The sequence below is a fragment of the Sinohyriopsis cumingii genome, chromosome 7, assembly GCF_028554795.1.
Source record: "Sinohyriopsis cumingii isolate HCF-2022 chromosome 7, ASM2855479v2, whole genome shotgun sequence".
Taxonomy (NCBI): Eukaryota; Metazoa; Mollusca; class Bivalvia; order Unionida; family Unionidae; genus Sinohyriopsis; species Sinohyriopsis cumingii.
Genome location: NC_142967.1, coordinates 61,115,874 through 61,136,422, shown reverse-complemented (window position 1 = coordinate 61,136,422; position 20,549 = coordinate 61,115,874). Strand labels below are relative to the sequence as shown.

Here is a 20,549-nt window from a genome sequence, read left to right as displayed (position 1 = left end):
AAACCTGAAAACACGCCAAAACTTGATCCCTATTTGTTGAACTTGAAGAAAATCACGATCAAAATTGGTAACGGAAACTCTGATGTATCGCTCGTTTTATCATCAAAAATGGTAGATAGGACCTGGAAATTTTAATCAACACTACGAAATATCAAATTTAAAAATAGGTCATAAAATGTTTTACATTTTCTTTCCAAACGACATTCCTAGTACACTGCAATTAACGATACATCAGGAAATTTCGATCAAAGAAAATGTCACTTACGCCGAGTGGAGGCACTACTTTAATAAATAAATACAAATTAAATAATTTTTTTATCAATTGAAATTTGTGTTCTAGTTCTATCTTTTAGTTCCTTTTAAGTGTAATCTTCATAAATGCAATGTGTCCTCTTGCAATTAAACATAAAATGCATCAATCTACCGTAACAGCTATGTCCGCTAGCATTCTCTGAGAACCTAATTAAGTGCCCACAGTGTTTTGATAACAGACTTGCGGAAGTATTCATTGTATTTTTGCTCTGAATTAAAAGCTGGCCTCATTTGTATTATCACATTAATTATGCCTTTTGAATAAGAAAAAGGAGGTGAAATAAAAGAAAAGTTAACAGGCCTGAAAATCCTTTAGCTTAAAATCTAGTGGCCTCGGTTGTATGTCAGGTGAACTCACTTCATTTGATCAAACGAACACTGTCATTAATGTTATTGTGTATGTAACATACACTACCTTAAATTAACTGACTCTTTCATAACTGTTATCAAAGATAACAAGGCAATCCAAGCGAAATGAATACTTCGTAAAATAAAGACCTTGATTTCACAGATACGGACCATTGTGGGCAAGTGAGTTTCAGATAATTATTGAACTGGCACTTAGAGATATCCTCAGGGATGATAAGAAGTTTCATTATTACTTCCAATGAAATCATGACATCAATATTGTAATAATTGAACAGTAAAAAAATTGAGTTTTGACGTATACGTGTCACGAAATAAATGTCACGTGTTTTTGAAAAAAAAAGGAATATTGTTGGGTGGTGTATTAATAGTTAGTCTAGTTCCCTGCTTGTGGACTCAAAATTTGGCAGGATAATATTAAACACCACTACGGGAACCAGACTCATCAAGAAAACAAAAAACAGTGATGTAATACACAGATTTTCAAGTCCAAGTGATGGTTCTTCAAACCAGTTGGAACAATCTTTCATATGTTGGATATTTTGAAAATAAATGTTATTTAAACAGAATAGTGAACAACTTCATTAGAAAAAGCGTGTTATTTAAAATTATTATCGATGTGATTATAAAATGAGGATTCAGTCATTAAAGTACAGCCCAGTTCCCTAATGCCACTTCCATCCCCCCATGGTTTTCTCGACGTCAAAGCGATTTTTTCAATTTTTGGAGGTCCCTCGGTAACTTGTGTTTATGTTTGTGGACCCCATTGTGTGCAAGTTATTGAGGGAGAGGTGTACAATGCACCCTTCTCTGACACCTTGCTGGGCACCTCTTTGTCTACTATAATTTTAATCATCAAACAAAAAAATTAAATTATAATTTAATTAAGTATAGTTTAAGTAATACACAATGCAGCCTTCTCTGGCCTCTTGCTGGGCCCCTCTTTCTGATGTTTGCTACAGCAGTTGGTCACTTTTACAGAGTTGACTCTGCCTGGTACCATAATGGATGTTAATGTTACATTTGTATCTGCTATTATTTTAATCATCAAACAATAAAATTAAATTATAATTTAATTGATTAAGTGTAGTTCAAGTAATACACAATGCATCCTTCTCTGGCCCCTTGCTGGGCCTCTCATGATACCATCATTCAATTTTGGAACACTTCAGAGACGTTGTATAGCTGTTACATGCCAGTCATTCATCTTCACATCCTATGCTATTTTGTCATTTCAGCTGTATATTCTATTAGTGGACATGTGAATTCCTAACTGGTAATCTAATACATGTATCTAATATTTATACCTTTAGGCCCATCAGGATTATCATGCAGTTCAAAACCTAGTTCATGCGGCGTTTTCCATATTATATTACATTCTCAGTCATTATTGTCTTTATTTATCCTTACATTTCCTTAAATTGGGGGCTTTCGTTACAGTCACACAGTTCCATAGTCACACGGGGCTCCCTTCACTTCATCTGGGCCACTGCCAAGTTTCATGCATTTCACAACTTTGCTTTTGACCCCCAATTTGTGTCAGTACTTAAATGTACTCAACTATTATGCCCATATATACTTAATACCCACTTCCTATAATGTGTGTATGGAGTATCAGTTGATGTTTGTTATCATAGCAATCCTCAGGATCAGACATCAAGTTTAGGTTATCAGTGCCCCTATATACCTCATATCAGCCCCTTGCTGCTCCACATACAGGTGTTGGACACTCTTCACAACCCAACAAACTCCCCCAAGTATTCCTATAGAAAAAATTTAGAGCTCGGCTGGTCCAGTGTGCTGTGACAGGATTTGCCCCCATTATGCCAAAGAGTATTTATATTTACAATAAAGTTTATACTGAACCTATTTATTGTGTGTTATTTAAATTATAATTTGACTGACTAAATATAGTTTAAGTAATACACAGTGCATCCTTCTCTGGCCCCTTGTTGGGCCCCTCTTTGTCTACTATGGTCTCTCTGCCCAGACATGATGTCATTGCAGACTTATCAGCTAAGGTCAATACCAGTGTCCCTATATACCTCATATCAGCCCCTTGCAGTTCCACATAAAGGTGTTGGACACTCTTCACAACCCTAAAAACTCCTCCAAGTCTCTCTTCCTGAGGTATTCCTCCTATAGAAACAATTCAGAGCTTGGCTGGTGCAGTGTGCTGTGACAGGATTTGCCCCCTTTATGCCAAAGATTATCTATATTTACAATAAAGTGTATATTGAACCTATGTGTTGTGTGTTATTTAAATGAATTGTAATTTTCAGGTGATACATATGTAAAAGATGAAAAATCTTAAAAATAAAATGCTCTCCGTAAGATAAAAGGTTAAGGTGCAAACATTTTGATGAATTTTAAGCTGGTATACTAAAAGATACGAGGTGCAATGTATAGAAAATATAGTAATCATTCTTTCCCCAAAGCTTACTTTTACTCCATTTTCAGCATACTCTGGTAAAGCAGTGAAGAAAACATGCTTGCACTTAAGGTTTCCACCACCAATTATTGCAATCTGACCCTGCTTAATTCCATTAGGATAGTTAATTTTGCATTCATCTTGAAGTGTCTGGCCCCCAACACGGAGAAGAGCAGCACAAGCACCACTTTGAGACAGGAACAAATTTTCTGCACAGCTGCACAAAATGGCATCCACCTAGTGGATAATAAGAGAAAATTATTAAGTGAACAAAATTCCACTGAATATTATGCTACTAAAACTTCCAAGATGTAATTAAGGTAATAATAAGTCACTGGGACCTGTTTTTATTGGTGTCAATATTGATTCCCAATACTGAATTCTATGTTTTGCCTGCTTTATGGGTTAACAATTCTAGGTCACTATGACATCTTTTTGAAATTGTGAAAATTAGCCCTTGAAATATATAATTGATATTTACTTGAAATGAGTGAATAATGGATGTATTTCATTGAGTGGATGAAAATACTCAAGTTTTTCACCCATGAGTTGAAATGTATTCATTATTCACTCAGAACAAGCAATTTTGCTTGTAATTTTATGCTCAAATGTACTGGCTAGCAATATGTGTAACAGACTGAAGTAGCAGATTTCTTACACTATCCTGCACAAAAATGTCAGTGGTTTACTGTTTATGTTCTGCTGTGTTTGGCACAGAAAATATCAGTACTAACAGTATTTTTTTGGAAAATATTCCTCAAACAACTCAAGACTCAATCACAAGATGTTAAATTATGAATGCAATAATATTCATTTGCTTCTGCTTGAAAATATTTTGATTTCTATCCATACCTTACCTGTTGATTTCTACCCATACCTTACCTGTTGATTTGCCAGTTCTTCCACGGTTTGGCAGATCTTTACATTTCCAACTAAGTGCTCTAAAATAAATGAAACTGCTATGTACTGTCTTGCCTGCTACTTGTGCAAGAGTTTTTCTAGAATGTGTGATAAATAATAATAATAACAATAACAATGGCTTTATATAATGAGACAACAGTTCTGAAGAGTTAACTGACCTTGTGATCCTCTGTTATTTACATACTGACATGAAAGCTCATAAACTCATTACACCTCACTCTCTCCATCCATCCGTTACTGACATGATCATGCATTTTCTCTGTCTAAAGTAGAAGCATATTTCCTAATAAAATATAATGCATTAAATTTATTTTTCATTTTTTGGAGGGAAGGGAGTTTACATGGTAATATTAAAAATAAAATCATACATGTTTAATTTACAAGTTTAATGTGCATTATTGAATAAAATCATAAAATATGTGCATACGTTGTACTCTCCAAGATTTATGTTCCCTGTGAGATCACTGTATTCTGCTTACTTTAATGCAGCCTATATATTAAATTTTCTCAAGGTTTAAAGCATTCATTGATGTTAGTTTGTTCTGTGAACTAAAACACTAATTTCACTATTGACTGACAGCTTACATATGACTGTACAACAGAGGATTGACTGTGTGGTCAGTCATCTTTAATGAATTAGACATGGAAACAGCACCTCACACTTCAATAAATCAAAAGACAGTTTACATGCGAGGCCTGTGATTCGAATTAAATGAAACAGCATATAGTTATTCTTTGAAGCCAATTAACTGAAACTTCACCTGCTTTTACAAACAAGTTTTAACTAGTGAATAACCCCAACCCAAATGAAAATTAGGGATGTAACTCAAATCGCTTCTCAAAGATGAACCTTTACATCAGAGACAGCTTTAATTCACAGGCAAATAGATGAATATATGAAACTATAGGCCTGTTCGATAACAGTTGTTATGTCCCTTGACTTATTAATTCCCCTAATTTACCCATGATGCAACACTCTTCCGCTGATCATATCTACATGCTGTGATGGAGGCCAACAAAGCATAGAATTAAAGCTATCCAACAGTATATAATGTGTATGTATCTTATTAGTCACGTCTTCATTTGATATCAATTTATAAGGTTCTCATCAGTCTAAATCGATCTATGTCAATAAAAATGTGTTAAAATGCAAAATATTTTATTTTTTATTTTTTAATCAGTATCGCATGCGAATTTACCAATTTTTATATCCTTGCAAAGTGCCTCTACCCATGCCATTTTGCGATGGTGCCACATATTTTGATGCTAATACAATACATGTGAAGTATAGAATCTATACAACAGTATATAATATTTGTAGATATGTTATTAATTACTTCTACATTTGTCTGTCCGTTCGCCTAATGCTTTCCTATACAAACGCTACCAATCTTCATATCCTTGACACATACCTCTACCCAAGCCATTTTGCAACGGTACCACATATGTTGATGCTAATACTATAGATGTGAAGCATAGAGTCAAGCTATACAACAGTATATAAAATGTGTATGCACATCATCATTTGTCTGTCTGTGCGCCTAATGCATTCATACACGAACAATATTTGTCTAGGCAGAAAAGTCATACCAATCGTAAACAACCACCGATTTGGACAAATCTGATATCAACTGATATGTTTCTCATCACTCTAAAGTCATCTGTGCCAATATAAATTTGTACAAATGCAAAATAAAAAAGTTTGTATTTTTTTGTTCAGTATCGCTTGCGAATTTATCGATTTTCATATCCAGGCTACGTGCATCTACCCATGCCATTTTGTGATGGTACCACATATTTCAATGTTAAAACTATACATGTGAAGCATAGAATTCAAGCTATACAACAGTCTATATTATGTGTAGGTATCTTATTAAATATGTCTTCATCTGTCTGTCCGTGCGCCTAACGCCTTCCCATACAAATGCTACCGATTTTCATATCCTTGATACATGCATCTACCCATGCTGTTTTGAGATTGTGCCACATATCTCAGTGCTAATACTATGAATGTAATGCATGAAATTCAAGCTATACAACAGTATATAATATGTGTATGTATCTTTTTAAGTACGTCTTCATTTGTCTGTCTGTGCGCCTAATGCCTACCTCTTCAAACGTTTTCTGTATAGGCAAATATTAGTCATACCAATCATATACAACCACCGATTTTGACAAATCTGATATCAATTTATGTGGTTCTCATCACTCTAAATTGATCTATGCCAATAGAAATGTGTAGAAATGCAAAATAAAACAGTTGGTAGTTTTTACTTAGTATCGCTTAGGGTTAGCGACTTTACCGATCTATTTTATCCATGGTATGTGCCTCTACCCTTGCCTTTTTGTAATGGTGCCAAATATTTTGATGCTAATACTATAGATCTGAAGCATAAAATGCAAGCTATTCAACAGTATATAATATGTGTATGTATCTTATTAAGTAAGTCTTCATTTGTCCATCCGTGCGACTAACACATTCTATAGGCAAATAAATCATACCAATTGTACACAACCACTGATCCATGGTATGTGCCTCTACCCTTGCCTTGTTGCCATGGTGCCACATATTTCGATGCTAATACCACAGATTTCAAGCATAGAATTCAAGGTATCCAACAGTACATAATGTGTGTATGTATCTTTGTAAATATGTTTTCATTTGCCCATCTGTGCGCCTAATGCCTTCCTGTACAAACATTTTCCGTATACAGTAGGCAAATAAGTGAAACCAATCATATTCAACCAACCATTATGACAAATTTGATATCAATTTATATGTTCCTCATCACTCTAGATCGATCTATGCCAATAGAACTGTGTAAAACTGCAAAATAAAAAAGTTGGTATTTTTTACTCAGTATCACTTAGGGTTAGTGACTAATTGATGCATCCGTAATGGGAGTATTGCTTGCTGGAAATAGGGATTGTAAATTCATGCACACAGTTTCTGATTTCAATGTACCAAAGAGCTCTTCAAGGGAGCCTATAGTCAGCGGTGGTAACAACCCTTATTGAACAGGCCTATACCTGACATACTGGCACAAAAGGTGAATGCCACTTCTGTTGTGACTTTTTAACACACCATCCATCAAATAACATTTACCTCTAAAACACTTATAGATCATATTTATACCAGTACAAAAGAAAATGTTTTGGAAGTAACGGTTCCAAAGATTGGTATAAGTGACCACTTTGCAATTTTTCTAACACGTAAAGTCAATGGCAAATCAACAAAAAATAATATCCATAAATTTATTACTTATAGATCTTTTCAAAACTTTGATACTGTTAAATTCCTAGAAGATCTGACACAGATTCCATGGAATACAGTCCAAATCTTTGAAGATACTGATGATGTTTTAGATACTTGGGCAGATCGGTTCATCAGCATTATCAGTGAACAAACATGCCCCTTTAAAAACACACAGGATAAAGAAAGACCACCAACCAGGCTGGATTTCCCCAGATATTTTAGAAGCAATAAAGCAAAGAGACCAGCTAAAATAAGAAGGAAATCAAACTGAATATAGAGTTTGGAGGAATCAAGTTAATAAAATGATATGTCAAGCCAAACAAGCGCACTACAAAAAAGTGCTGGATAAAAACCAAAATAACCCAAAAGCTATCTGGAAAGTGTTGACAGGGTTTGGTGCAGGCAAATGTAAGAGTAAAACTGAAATTGTATCCCTCAGCCATGAGGGCATTTATACTGATAATCCAACTGACATCTCAAATATTTTTAACAACTTTTTTTCTTCAAATTGCTGAAAAACTTAAAGAAATCAGAACTTCATCTGATCGTCTGGAACTCAAACATTTTTTGTGCTAAAAAACTACCAAAAATATAAAGTTTGAAATTCCTGAAATGAATCCAGAATTTGTGTTGAAATATATTAATAAAATGGATGATTGTAAAGCTACAGGACTTGATATGATTGGACCAAGGCTACTAAAGGTAGCTGCACCTGCAATTGTAGAGAGTATAGCTTTCATTTGCAATGAAAGTATTAGGTTTAATAAATTTCCACAAACATGGAAAACTGCCAGGGTTATACCATTGCATAAAGCAGGAACAAAAGATGATGTAAATAACTACAGACCCATCTCTATCCTTCCTTGTCTCTCCAAATTACTAGAAAAACATGTACATGATTCTTTTCTCAACTATTTGAACACTTATGATCTTATTCATGATAATCAGTCTGGCTTTTGCCAGAATCACTCCTGTGAAACTGCACTTGTATCTTTGATTGATAAATGACTGAAAGCATTAGATCAAGGAGAAATGGTAGGCACTATTATGGTTGATTTTTGTAAAGCTTTTGATCTTGTAGACCATGAAATTTTGCTTGAAAAACTAAAAATCTATCAATGCAGTGAAAACTCCCTAAACTGGTTTACTTCTTGCTTAACTGATAGAGTACAAAAAGTATCTTTAAATAGTCAACTTTCTGAAAGTAAAAATATTAATTGTGGAGTACCACCGGGCTCTATCCTTGGACCTCTGTTATTCATTCTATTTATCAATGATTTACCTCTTAAGACTGGAACGTCAATTTCTTCCACTGATCTCTGTGCATATGATACTACACTGTCTGAGATGGGTAAAACCAAAACGATACTTGAAAATAACTTACAAGATGCTCCTCAAAAGACTTCAAGCATGGTGCAAGGAAAACAGTATGATCATAAATACAGAAAAAAAACAAAAACCCTACTACTTACAACACAACAAAAACAAGCAAGGCTAGGCAGTGACAAACTCCAGGTTATATTTGAAAATGTGAGCCTAGAAAATGACCTCTCAAGATAGAATTCTTAGTGTATTCGTGGATAACAATCTTACTTGGTCTATTCATATTAAACATGTTTATAAAAAGGTTAATTCCTATCTTTGGCTACTGAGGAAAATCAAAACATACATTCCTCTTTAGGATAGGGTCATCTTTTATAAAAGTCATATTCAGCCATATCTGGACTAATGTAATGTAATTTGGGGTAATACCTCTAATTCAAACATAACAACACTTTTAAGACTCCAAAAGAGGGCTTGCCATTTAATTTTTGATCAAAATATAGACAATTTTCAGGATGCAATGAATAATATAAAGGTTTTAACAATACATGAAAGAATATTTCTTAGAAAGGTCAGATTGATGTATAAAGTATCCAGAAAAGACATTCCTGTCTATCTAAGCAATATCTTTCACTAAAGAGATGCTGATGGTACTCCAAATTTAAGGTCCATAAGAAGTAAAAATTACATTATACCAAGGTCAAAGAAAGAATTGTTTAAAATAAGTTTTCAATAAACCGGTCCACTGGTATGGAACAACATTCCCAGTGACATAAGGCAGGCTCCAAGCATTTCTTCTTTTCATAATCAATGTCTTAAATGGATGAAATCTTTAGAAAATTGAACAGTCTAGTACCAAAAAATACCGCCTGCTTTTCTGTAATTTTGCATCATTTTCATAGTTGAATTTTTAAATGCAGGATAATATTTGATGTTTTATATATGTTTATGTTTTCACAGATACATGTGCATGTGTTCCAGGCTTAATAATTTGAATTTTAAAATTACTTAATTATTTAGTGTCAAGCCAGATTCTTCACATCACCTTCAAATTTGACATAGACACCTTTGAGTTACTGTGACAATGTGACTGGAAGACAGTGAGCAAAAGGGAGATAAGAAATGTTTGCACATCAATTCACATGTTATTCATTGACATAATCAGTTCCTTCCTCTTGAAGCAAAATTTTAGTTTGCAGAAACTGAGCAGTGACTGTTGACCACGTTAGACAGGGAGAACCATTGTTTGGTTAGGAAACACTTGGCCATTGAAGGCAGAAAGCATATCACCATTTCACACATGCCATTTACATAGGAAATTTGCCAGGGGGAAATTACAATGGCTGTTGTCAGCAAGTGAACTCAGTATAAAGGTAATTATTAGGACTGGTTTGATTGTATAAGCTACACTCTCAAAGACTGCTGCTGAATCAGCCCTCAAGAAGCATGGTGGTCCAATATTGTCCAAACCTGCAGATTTGTTTTTATCAATAGTGTGTAAAAATTTAAAACTTAATCAGTTCATACAGTAAAATTTGCATTCAGTGATTGTGTGAATCATGTTAATTTCTCAAAAATTCAGTCCATAAAATCAACTTAATGTGTGACAATTGCACCTAATTTCTCAAGCCATTATTACTTTTTTCTTCCTTAAATCTATTCTGTAATTATAAGATTCACCCCCTTTTTCATAATATTTGTATTATTACATGTAAACTATTGTGACATGTACTTGACAATGGATACAAGCACATCTGTTTTATAAATACTTGTCAGTCTTCTTCTTCCCCTTACATTTGCTGCATAGATTTATTTTAAAAAAGTTCATGTAAAGTACTGCTAAAAGAATGAAGTAAACAATTAGAAGATTAATCAATCCTGGCAATTCCAAAAATATATACAATACCTAGAGGTGCATGTGTTGAAGACCTGGGTCTTGCTCCTCCACACAACGTTTCTTTCTCTTCTTTTTCAAACGCCTGTGACATCAAATACAATCATGTTGTCATTCCATTTTATTAAATCAAAATGTAAATAAAACACTGCACTTTGTTGTTCCATTTAAAGTTGTCTCTTACAAAATATATGTTTATGTTTCATGAATTCATTGCCAACAGTATCCCCCCCCCACCCAATTTACTATAAAACTGCTAAAGGAAGCCATAAATGGGTATTGTGTTATACATGTAAATAAGGTGATATTATACTGTGGTATAATAGGGTGATGTTATATTGTGGTATAATAGGGAGATGTTATATTGTGGTATAATAGGGTGATATTATATTGTGGTATAATAGGGTGATGTTATATTGTGGTATAATAGGGTGATGTTATATTGTGGTATAATAGGGTGATGTTATATTGTGGTATATTTGTAAACTAAATTGACTGCTGCACAGAGGCTTGAACCAAATTTTAAGTGATCTTCATCAGCCAGTGGCTATCCCACTCACAGGTCAATCCCTGTTTCACTGGATCTCTAAATATATGGTTATGTCCATGACTCATAGATTTATGTTTTTTTCATTAGATCTGCAAATTTGTGGTTATAAATCTTGGCCTATTCTTACTCAGTGGATCTTTAAATTTCTGGATTTACCACTCAGAGGTCTATCCTTTTTCATTGGGTCTATGGTCTGTGGTTATGCAACATATAGGTCAATTTTTCTCACTGCATCCTTTAATGTGTTGATATGCCACTCATATATTTCTCTTTCTTTCAGAGCCTTTTTGACCTGTCCATCTTTGCCCTACACTTGCCACACATAGGTCTATTAATTTTCATTGGATCTTTAAATTTGTGGTTTTGGAACTCATAGTTGTGTTCCTTGTCATTATGTTTGTAAATCTGAGTTATGCCATTAACTTGTCTGACCCTTTTATTTGATTGTTTTGGTTTAGTTTTGTGGCCTTTGATGGTTCAATAGTAGTCTGAAGGCTATATCATGCCAAGTTAGACAGAGTAAGATGCCTTACCAAATGAAATGTTATGGTAGTTTTTCCAGGCTATTTTTTATTGGATCTTTAAGCTTGTTTACTTTCTTGTGAGATGAAATTCATGAAAAATAATGAATACAAATGAATTTACTATATTTCATTAATTAATTAATTATTTATTTACTCATTTTTTAATTGAATACTCTGAACATGACTTCTTCATGACTGTCAAATATTCTTCAAACATGTGGTATAAGAATACAGGTTAAAAGCTACATTTCTTTTACTGAACCTCCAGTTGAAGAAATGCAAAGCTGATAAAACAGGAAGACTTCATCAATTTCAACCACAAACAAACAATTCTGCTTTACTTTCTAAAGTGCTTGTAATCTGCTTCCTGAGTACTGGTCCATTTTTACACTATCCACAAATATAGTGCTTAAGTAACAGTTGTATGCCTGTAAGTATAACTTTTTAACTTTCAATCTACCAATGCTGAACATTTTAACAGCCAGCAAAAGTAAACTTCATATCAAATTAAAAGAATATTTCCTACAAATAATGCATAGACAGGACAGAAAAATCCAAATGAACAGCTAAACTTCATTTTGTTTTCATAGATGACCAGTTCCTTACTTTGACTGAGTCACAATAATTGACAACCAATTCCTTACCCTGACAGAGTCATTATCTTTCTCATAGATGACGAAGTGGACTTGTTTCACTGATGATTTTGGATTCTTGCTGTCATATGCAGTGCAGGCATCATACATGAGTCTTGCAACATCAAGGTGTGGATAGTGAAGCTGGCCTGTTCCCATGGCAGCAAAGGCAATGCTTCTTTTTGAGTTCTTATGAGCTTTCACAAGGCACTGAATCACTACATCTCTTAAAGTCTTGAATCAGAAATAAAGACAAATAATGATGACCTAACAAAAACAAACAAGTCTTTGAATCACTACATCAGTTCAAGATTTGAAATGGAAACACAGAAAGATAAAGATGACTTAACTAAAATTCACAAATGAGATGCTGTCTTATATTAACAATTAGTAACTCTTCCTTAAGCATGAATCAAGTATAATGGTTACCTCTTATAAAGCCATCACTTCTGTAGGAAGAAATTGGCCATAAAAGAGGGATGGTTTTTCAAGAGGGGGTCATAAAGATGTATGTAACAATTATATGTAAAGTAAGGTAACTAATTTATAAATATTTCATATTTTCATATACAATTCTCATGTATGTTATAGAATCAATATAATAAAACTGATATTATTGTTATTTAAAATAATCATGAATATTCATCAATCACAGAGCAAAACAACTGATAAGCTTGACAATAAAATCAGGGTACCTTACCTCCTTCATCAAGGCTGGGATATCAGAGCTATCTCCATCCTAGTACTAATATTAGTAACATTACCTCCTTCATCAAGACTGTGATATCATAGCTAGAGCTATCAATGTACTAATATTAGTAACCTTACATTCTTCATCAAGGCTGTGATATCATAGCTATCTCCATCCTAGTAATAAAACTAGTAACATTACCTCCTTCATCAAGGCTGTGATATCATAGCTATCTCCATCCTAGTAATAAAACTAGTAACATTACCTCCTTCATCAAGGCTGTGATATCATAGCTTTCTCATTCCTGGTACTAAGATTACTAACCATACCTCCTTAATCAAGACCATGATACATGTATTATGTCTATCTCCATCCTAGTACAAATATTAGTAACCTGACCTCCCTCATCAAGGCTATGATATTATAAATATTACCATCTTAGCACTAATATTAGTAACACTACCTCCTTTATGAAGGTATAGCTATCTCCATCCATTCCATTACCCACTACAGCCGAATGTGGTTTATTTGAATCATTCTGATGTCAAATATCTTATCAATGATCATGGGGCTCTCCATTTTCCTACAGTCAAATTCCTTTTACTTTTCGTTTAAACTCACTTCTGACAATTTTGCTGTTTTTGCAACAACTTGTTCCTTCACTGGATTCAGCTATACCACTGTCATACTAGTCAAACTAATCTGAAGTTAAATATTACAGTACAGCTGAAATACCATTTATATATTATGGTGTCTGGACATCAGCTTAAATGAGCTGAAGAATACTGTGTTCTCGGAATTATGTTAGCTTTTGAAATCTTGATAATTACTGGTGGTAAAAACAGCCCGTAATTATCAAAGGGACAGAATATGACATCTGTGAAGCGCACAACATTAATAATAATGAGGACTTTCTGTAGTGTTTAATCTTAAAAAGGTCTATGTGCTTTACAATATTAGTCTATGCATAAAGATATATATGTGAATTTGTGTGTATGTGAGTGTGAAAACTGAGTTTTTAATGAAATCATGGTGTTATTGTGTCTACAAGCAGCGATTCACTCCAGGTAGTTATGCCCTGAAATGCAAAAATATGTTGTCCATGGGACTTTATTTTAGTGGTGTGAATAACTAGAATATAGGTGTCAGAAGAAGAGCATGAATTTCTGAAAGGGGTGTACATATTGGTGAGGTGATCAGACTGGTATTTCAGGTATTTCACACTTTTGGCAAAAAGACAAAATGTTGCAGTATGAAAGAAATTTAGTGACTGATTATTGAGTGAATGGTTATCAGGGTATGTTAGTAATGATAATCAGATTACTTACTTTTTGTATGGTTTGTAGTCAGATACATTATCTGCATGTTGGAACAAAGATCAAAATGTTGATGATTACAAATCAAGAAATTTCAATATGTATATCCCAAATGTGATGAGGGAAAATCAGCAGCTAAAACTTTACTTGTACAGGATGATTTTCTTTGAATTCATGCATTGTCTATTATTTCAATAGCTTTATTACTTAAATCTGAAGAACAGATTAGACATGCTCTATTCAGTATGACCAAATTGGGGAAGATAATGAACCTCCTTATTAGAGAGCTCCCAATGTACATGAATGAACCTAACTATGGCGTGTACATGTAGTCATATTTTAATGTCTAATACCAAGGCTCCAAGTAATTTATAAAATGGTCAAATATACATCTATAAATTCTGAATTTGTCAATGAAATTTTTACAACTGATCACTCCCCAGTGATCTTAGGAATTATAGTAAATGTACTACAATAAGAAAATGTGGGCATGGAAACAAATGCCATAAATGAAGATATGACTAAGGTTTTATTAGTATAAACTACTATCAAACGAATTTAAGGTAAAAGTCCTTCATCAGTGAATATACAGAAAGATTCTCAAGTGAATAGTTATCAAGGGAAGTTAGGCAGCATAATCAGATTACTTACTTTTTTGTATGGTTTGAAGTCAGGTACAGTATCAGATTACTTAAATTTTTGTATGGTTTGAAGTCAGGTACATTATCAGATTACTTACTTTTTTTGTATGGTTTGAAGTCAGATACATAATCAGATTACTTACATTTTTGTATGTTTTGAAGTCAGGTACGTTATCAGATTACTTACTTTTTTGTATGGTTTGAAGTCAGGTACATTATCAGATTGCTTACTTTTTTGTATGGTTTGAAGTCAGGTACATAATCAGATTACTTACATTTTTGTATGGTTTGAAGTCAGGTACATTATCAGATTACTTACATTTTTGTATGGTTTGAAGTCAGGTACATAAACAAATTACTTACTTTTTTGTATGGTTTGAAGTCAGGTACATAATCAGATTACTTACTTTTTTGTATGGTTTGAAGTCAGGTACATAATCAGATTACTTACATTTTTGTATGGTTTGAAGTCAGGTACATTATCAGATTACTTACATTTTTGTATGGTTTGAAGTCAGGTACATAATCAGATTACTTACTTTTTTGTATGGTTTGAAGTCAGGTACATAATCAGATTACTTACTTTTTTGTATGGTTTGAAGTTAGGTACATAATCAGATTACTTACATTTTTGTATGGTTTGAAGTCAGGTACATTATCTGCATGTCATAACAAAGATCAAAATATTGATGATACAAATGAAGAAATTTCCATATGTATACCCCAAATGTGCCTGCTAATGAGGGATAAGCAGCAGCCAAAACTTGACTAGTACAGGATGACTTTTTCAAATTTATGCATTGTCTATTTTTTCAATTGCTTCATTACTTAAGTCAGTCTGAAAAACAGATTATACATCCTTTATTCAGTATGACCAAATTGGGGAAGAAAATGAACCTCCTCATTAGAGAACTCCCAATGTACATGAATGAACCTAACTCTATGGCATGTACATGTAGTCATATTTTTATGATATCATCAGTGTCTAATACCAAGGCTCCAAGTAATTAATAAAATGGTCAAATATACATCTATAAATTCTGAATCTGTGAATTAAATTTATACAACTGATCACTCCCCCATGCCCTTAGGAATTATAGTAAATGTACTACAATAAGAAAATGTGGACATGGAAACAAATGCCATAAATGGGGACATGACTAAGGTTTTATTAGTATAAACTATCATCAAAAGACTTTAAGGTAAAAGTCCTTCATCAGTGAATCAGAGGCCAGGCAATATATAGAAAGATTGTTGAGAGACCTCTAGTTTTAGTGACTTTTGACAATTATGTCAGACAGATCTAAAGATACTATTAAAAATAAAATTATGCTGTTCTTTTTAGTAATTACTATTTAATTTGCCTTAACTAAAACTTTTGCTTTCTTTCATTACTTCCCCACTCAAAAAGTTTCGATTTCAGTGTATATAATAAATGAATCATTAGGGCTTGAAGACCTAACTTTGAAATGACCCCTAAGATTCTGAAGTACAACACCTGTTAACCTCATGAAATTTACCAGGTTAATAAATTTTGTCAGTACACAGTGTAGTTATCACATTAAATACAGCATGTTCATATTATCTTTAGTGATGACTGTTATATGATTTTATTTCTATATTTTTATTTTATAATTTGTAGCATGTATCTCTTCAATAATTAAATGAATTTCTTTCCCCTGTATACAACAGATACTAGATGCAGGTAAACATAAATTAATACATAATACAGTTTGTTTCTGAAGCTGGCTTAACTTCCAGTGAAGTAACATCTACCTGGTTTATTTTCAAGGTAGATTCATATTTGAGGACAACTTATTTTGGAATTCCTGAACATTCAATAAAGATATATTCTGATATTATATTTAAATGAATTGGACTGTAAACATTACAAAGGGTCAACTGGTTTCAAAATGTAGTCTGTTTCTCTAAGAAACAAAATCATAGATCCAATCCTGCATGTTCAAGTTTTAACTCAGCCCACTATTCAAAACTCTAAATTTAATTAAAGACTCCATCCATATATGTACAGTATTTATAATTATTATACAGTCTGATTTTGTCCCAATGACTTAACACAGGAGGTAACTGAACATTATATGTAAATGTCCTTGTTAAGCAGTATACCTCATCAATTAGTATGTAAAACATAATATTATGATCTTATAGAATGTTTTGTATCATTGCTTGATTCAGCATGGCAGATCTATCATACTTGATTCAGTATGACAGATCTATCATACTTGATTCAGCTTGACAGATCTGTCATACTTGATTCAGCTTGGTAGATCTATCATACTTGATTCAGCTTGACAGATCTATCATACTTGATTCAGCTTGACAGATCTGTCATACTTGATTCAGCTTGGTAGATCTATCATACTTGATTCAGCTTGACAGATCTATCATACTTGATTCAGCTTGACAGATCTATCATACTTGATTCAGCTTGACAGATCTGTCATACTTGATTCAGCTTGGTAGATCTATCATACTTGATTCAGCTTGACAGATCTATCATACTTGATTCAGCTTGACAGATCTATCATTACTTGATTCAGCTTGGCAGATCTGTCATACTTGATTCAGCTTGACAGATCTATCATACTTGATTTAGCTTGACAGATCTATTCAAGATTCAAATTCAGAATGAAGTTGAGTAAAGAAAAAAATGCATATCTTTTTTAGCATCTGAAATTTGCTTCCAAGAGCAATATCCAAAACTCTGGTAAATTAGAATATAAAATAAGCATGTTTTTATATGTGCTATGTCTGATATTTTGGTGGACAGGTTGTTTTGGCACAGCTGACACTACATCATGTTGTTCACTGCTGAAACAACTTGTCCTCCCAAGACATCAGGCAGCACATATGCCGTAACATGCAACTGTTTCATAGAATGAAATAATAAACTGTTTTGTGTGAACTGTAATGATTTCTAATAGCCAAATATAGACAGTCAAAGTTGTAATTTTATTATTTAAATGAAAATATCTTATATTTGCATATAAATAGGAATAATTTTAAGTCCATCAAAACCACAATTTTAAAATCAGTTTAATTCATAAGAACCTAATTAAAAGTCTGTTCACTGGCACAGCAAGAACAAAAAATGGCACTGCTCAGTTAATCATTCTTTCTACCCAAACCGGTCTTTGAAAGAAAAACTGAATAATGAAAAGACTATTGTATATACAGGATGCCTTCCCAGCGATAGGGCAATGAAAATACTATTGCATGTGCAGGATGCCTGTTCCAGTGATAGGGCAATTCTGATACCGGTGCATGTGCAGGGTGCCTGATCCACTGATAGTGCAATTCAAATACTATTGCATGTACAGGGTGCCTGATCCAGTGATAGGGTAATGAAAATCATATTGCATGTGCAGGGTGCCTGCTCCACTGATAGGGCAATTCTGATACCGATGCATGTGCAGGGTGCCTGATCCACTGATAGGGCAATTCTGATACCAGTGCATGTGCAGGGTGCCTGATCCACTGATAGGGCAATTCAAATACTATTGGATGTGCAGGGTGCATGCTCCACTGATAGGGCAATTCAAATACTATTGCATGTACATGGTGTCTGCTCCAGTGATAGGGCAATTCAAAACTATTGTATGTACTAATGATTGTGCTGCGTGTCTGCTCCAGTGGTAGGGCAATTCAAATATTATAGCATGTGCAGGATGCCTGTTCCAGTGATAGGGCAATTCTGATACCGGTGCATGTGCAGGGTGCCTGATCCACTGATAGGGCAATTCAAATACTATTGCATGTACAAGGTACCTGATCCAGTGATAGGGTAATGAAAATACTATTGCAAGTGCAGGGTGCCTGCTCCACTGATAGGGCAATTCTGATACCGATGCATGTGCAGGGTACCTGATCCACTGATAGGGCAATTCTGATACAAGTGCATGTGCAGGGTGCCTGATCCACTGATAGGGCAATTCAAATACTATTGCATGTGCAGGGTGCCTGCTCCACTGATAGGGCAATTCTGATACCAGTGCATGATGTGCAGAATGCCTGCTCCACTGATAGGGCAATTCAAATACTATTGCATGTGCAGGATGCCTGCTCCACTGATAGGGCAATTCAAATACTATTGCATGTACATGGTGTCTGCTCCAGTGATAGGGCAATTCAAAACTATTGCATGTACTAATGATTGTGCTGCATGTCTGCTCCAGTGGTAGGGCAATTCAAATACTATTGCACATACAGGATGCCTGCTCCACTGATAGGGCAATTCAATATTATTGCATGTGTAGGATGCCTGCTCCACTGATAGGGCAATTCAAATCAACCAAAAGACACTACACAGGTGTCACTACTTACCCAAGTACCAAATGCTTTATGTTTATTTACAATAATTGATTGGGACAAAAACTGTATCCATTGTCTTGTTGTTGTTGTTGTTGTGGGGTTTAACGCCATTTTTCAGCACGATAGGCTATACATGGCGGCCAGTATTAATGGTGGAGGAAGAACCCGGAAAACCCTGGAAAGAACCACCGACCCACGAGAAGCTACTGGCAAGCTTTCTCACATGCCCACATTGGATGAATCTTAGACTCGAACCGCCGCAGACAGAGGTGAGATGGCAGTGATCCGTAACGAAGAGCGCTTTAGACCACTCGGCCACTCGGGGCCCCCGTATCCATTGTCTATATTAGATAGGTGTCCCTTAAATAAATAATAAATACAGTCAAACCTGTTTTAAGAAACTATATGAGGATCTTCTTTGGGTATTTTTAAAAAGTGTTACTTATGTACAGTTTTCCTTTCTATAAAAAAGGCATAAAGGTGTTCATCATGAATAGTTTTATATATTAGCCATACTAACTTGTCCATTGTTGCTTCTCTTCCAGTCAGGAAGCACAGTCAGGTAGACTTTGTCACACTGCAGGTTACCCCCATCAATGTCCACTACCTCCCCTTCCTGAATTCGTTCAGCATATTTTGTATTACACTCTTCCTGGAGACCTTGACCTCCCTTCTGAAGAATGGACTTACATACAGCTCCGATACTAAGGTCAAGGTCAGGTTTAGTGGCACACACAATCACATCTACCTATTTAACAAAAAAATAAAGTTCCATATATTTTGCAGTTAAAGCTATTATCTAATTAAAGTACCAGTGGTACTGATATAACTGGTCAGTCTCCTGGTCCAACTTTAATTAAATGTCTCAAAACTGAATAAAAACATAACTCAAGTCTTGCATCCTGATTATTTATAAACTTCTATAAGAGAAATACATTGATCCTATGTTCTGAAACATGCTGGTACATTTTAGTCTTAATATTGTGATGGCGACGTTTAATTTTACCAGTATGGTTCTAACCGGAAATATTTTAAGTTCAGTATGTGCTTAAGCTGAGAAATTTTAGGAAAGCAAGGCCTGACTTGTATTTGTGTTACTCATTTATTAAAAGATACTTAGGAAAGAAAGAAAGAGGAAATCAAACTTTCTTGGTCTAATCTAAATAAAAACACACACTTCAATAGCGTGTTATTCAAGTACCACAGCAGCTCACACTGCAAGAGCAAATTAGCAATACCTTTGCTGGTATATTTATTCTCCATACCTCCCAAATTAACTGAATTAAATACTCAACCCTTCAATGGAATTCTTTTGCAAAGTAAAAATTTCAAAAGCTACCTTTATATACATTCCTTTATG

General features: G+C 34.2%; 1 protein-coding gene across 1 annotated transcript in view; it reads right to left on the bottom strand.

The window, feature by feature from the left end:
• The window catches only part of LOC149795358 (uncharacterized), a 121,059-nt gene that overhangs the window by 62,521 nt on the left and 37,989 nt on the right, over window positions 1-20,549 (bottom strand). The window contains exons 14-18 of the mRNA XM_089963783.1: window positions 19,710-19,937; window positions 12,222-12,443; window positions 10,516-10,588; window positions 3,992-4,050; window positions 3,122-3,346 (exon numbers count right to left, since the gene is read on the bottom strand). Of these exons, the coding sequence (XP_089819909.1) occupies window positions 3,122-3,346; window positions 3,992-4,050; window positions 10,516-10,588; window positions 12,222-12,443; window positions 19,710-19,937 (807 nt within the window). The remainder of the gene's footprint in view (window positions 1-3,121; window positions 3,347-3,991; window positions 4,051-10,515; window positions 10,589-12,221; window positions 12,444-19,709; window positions 19,938-20,549) is intronic.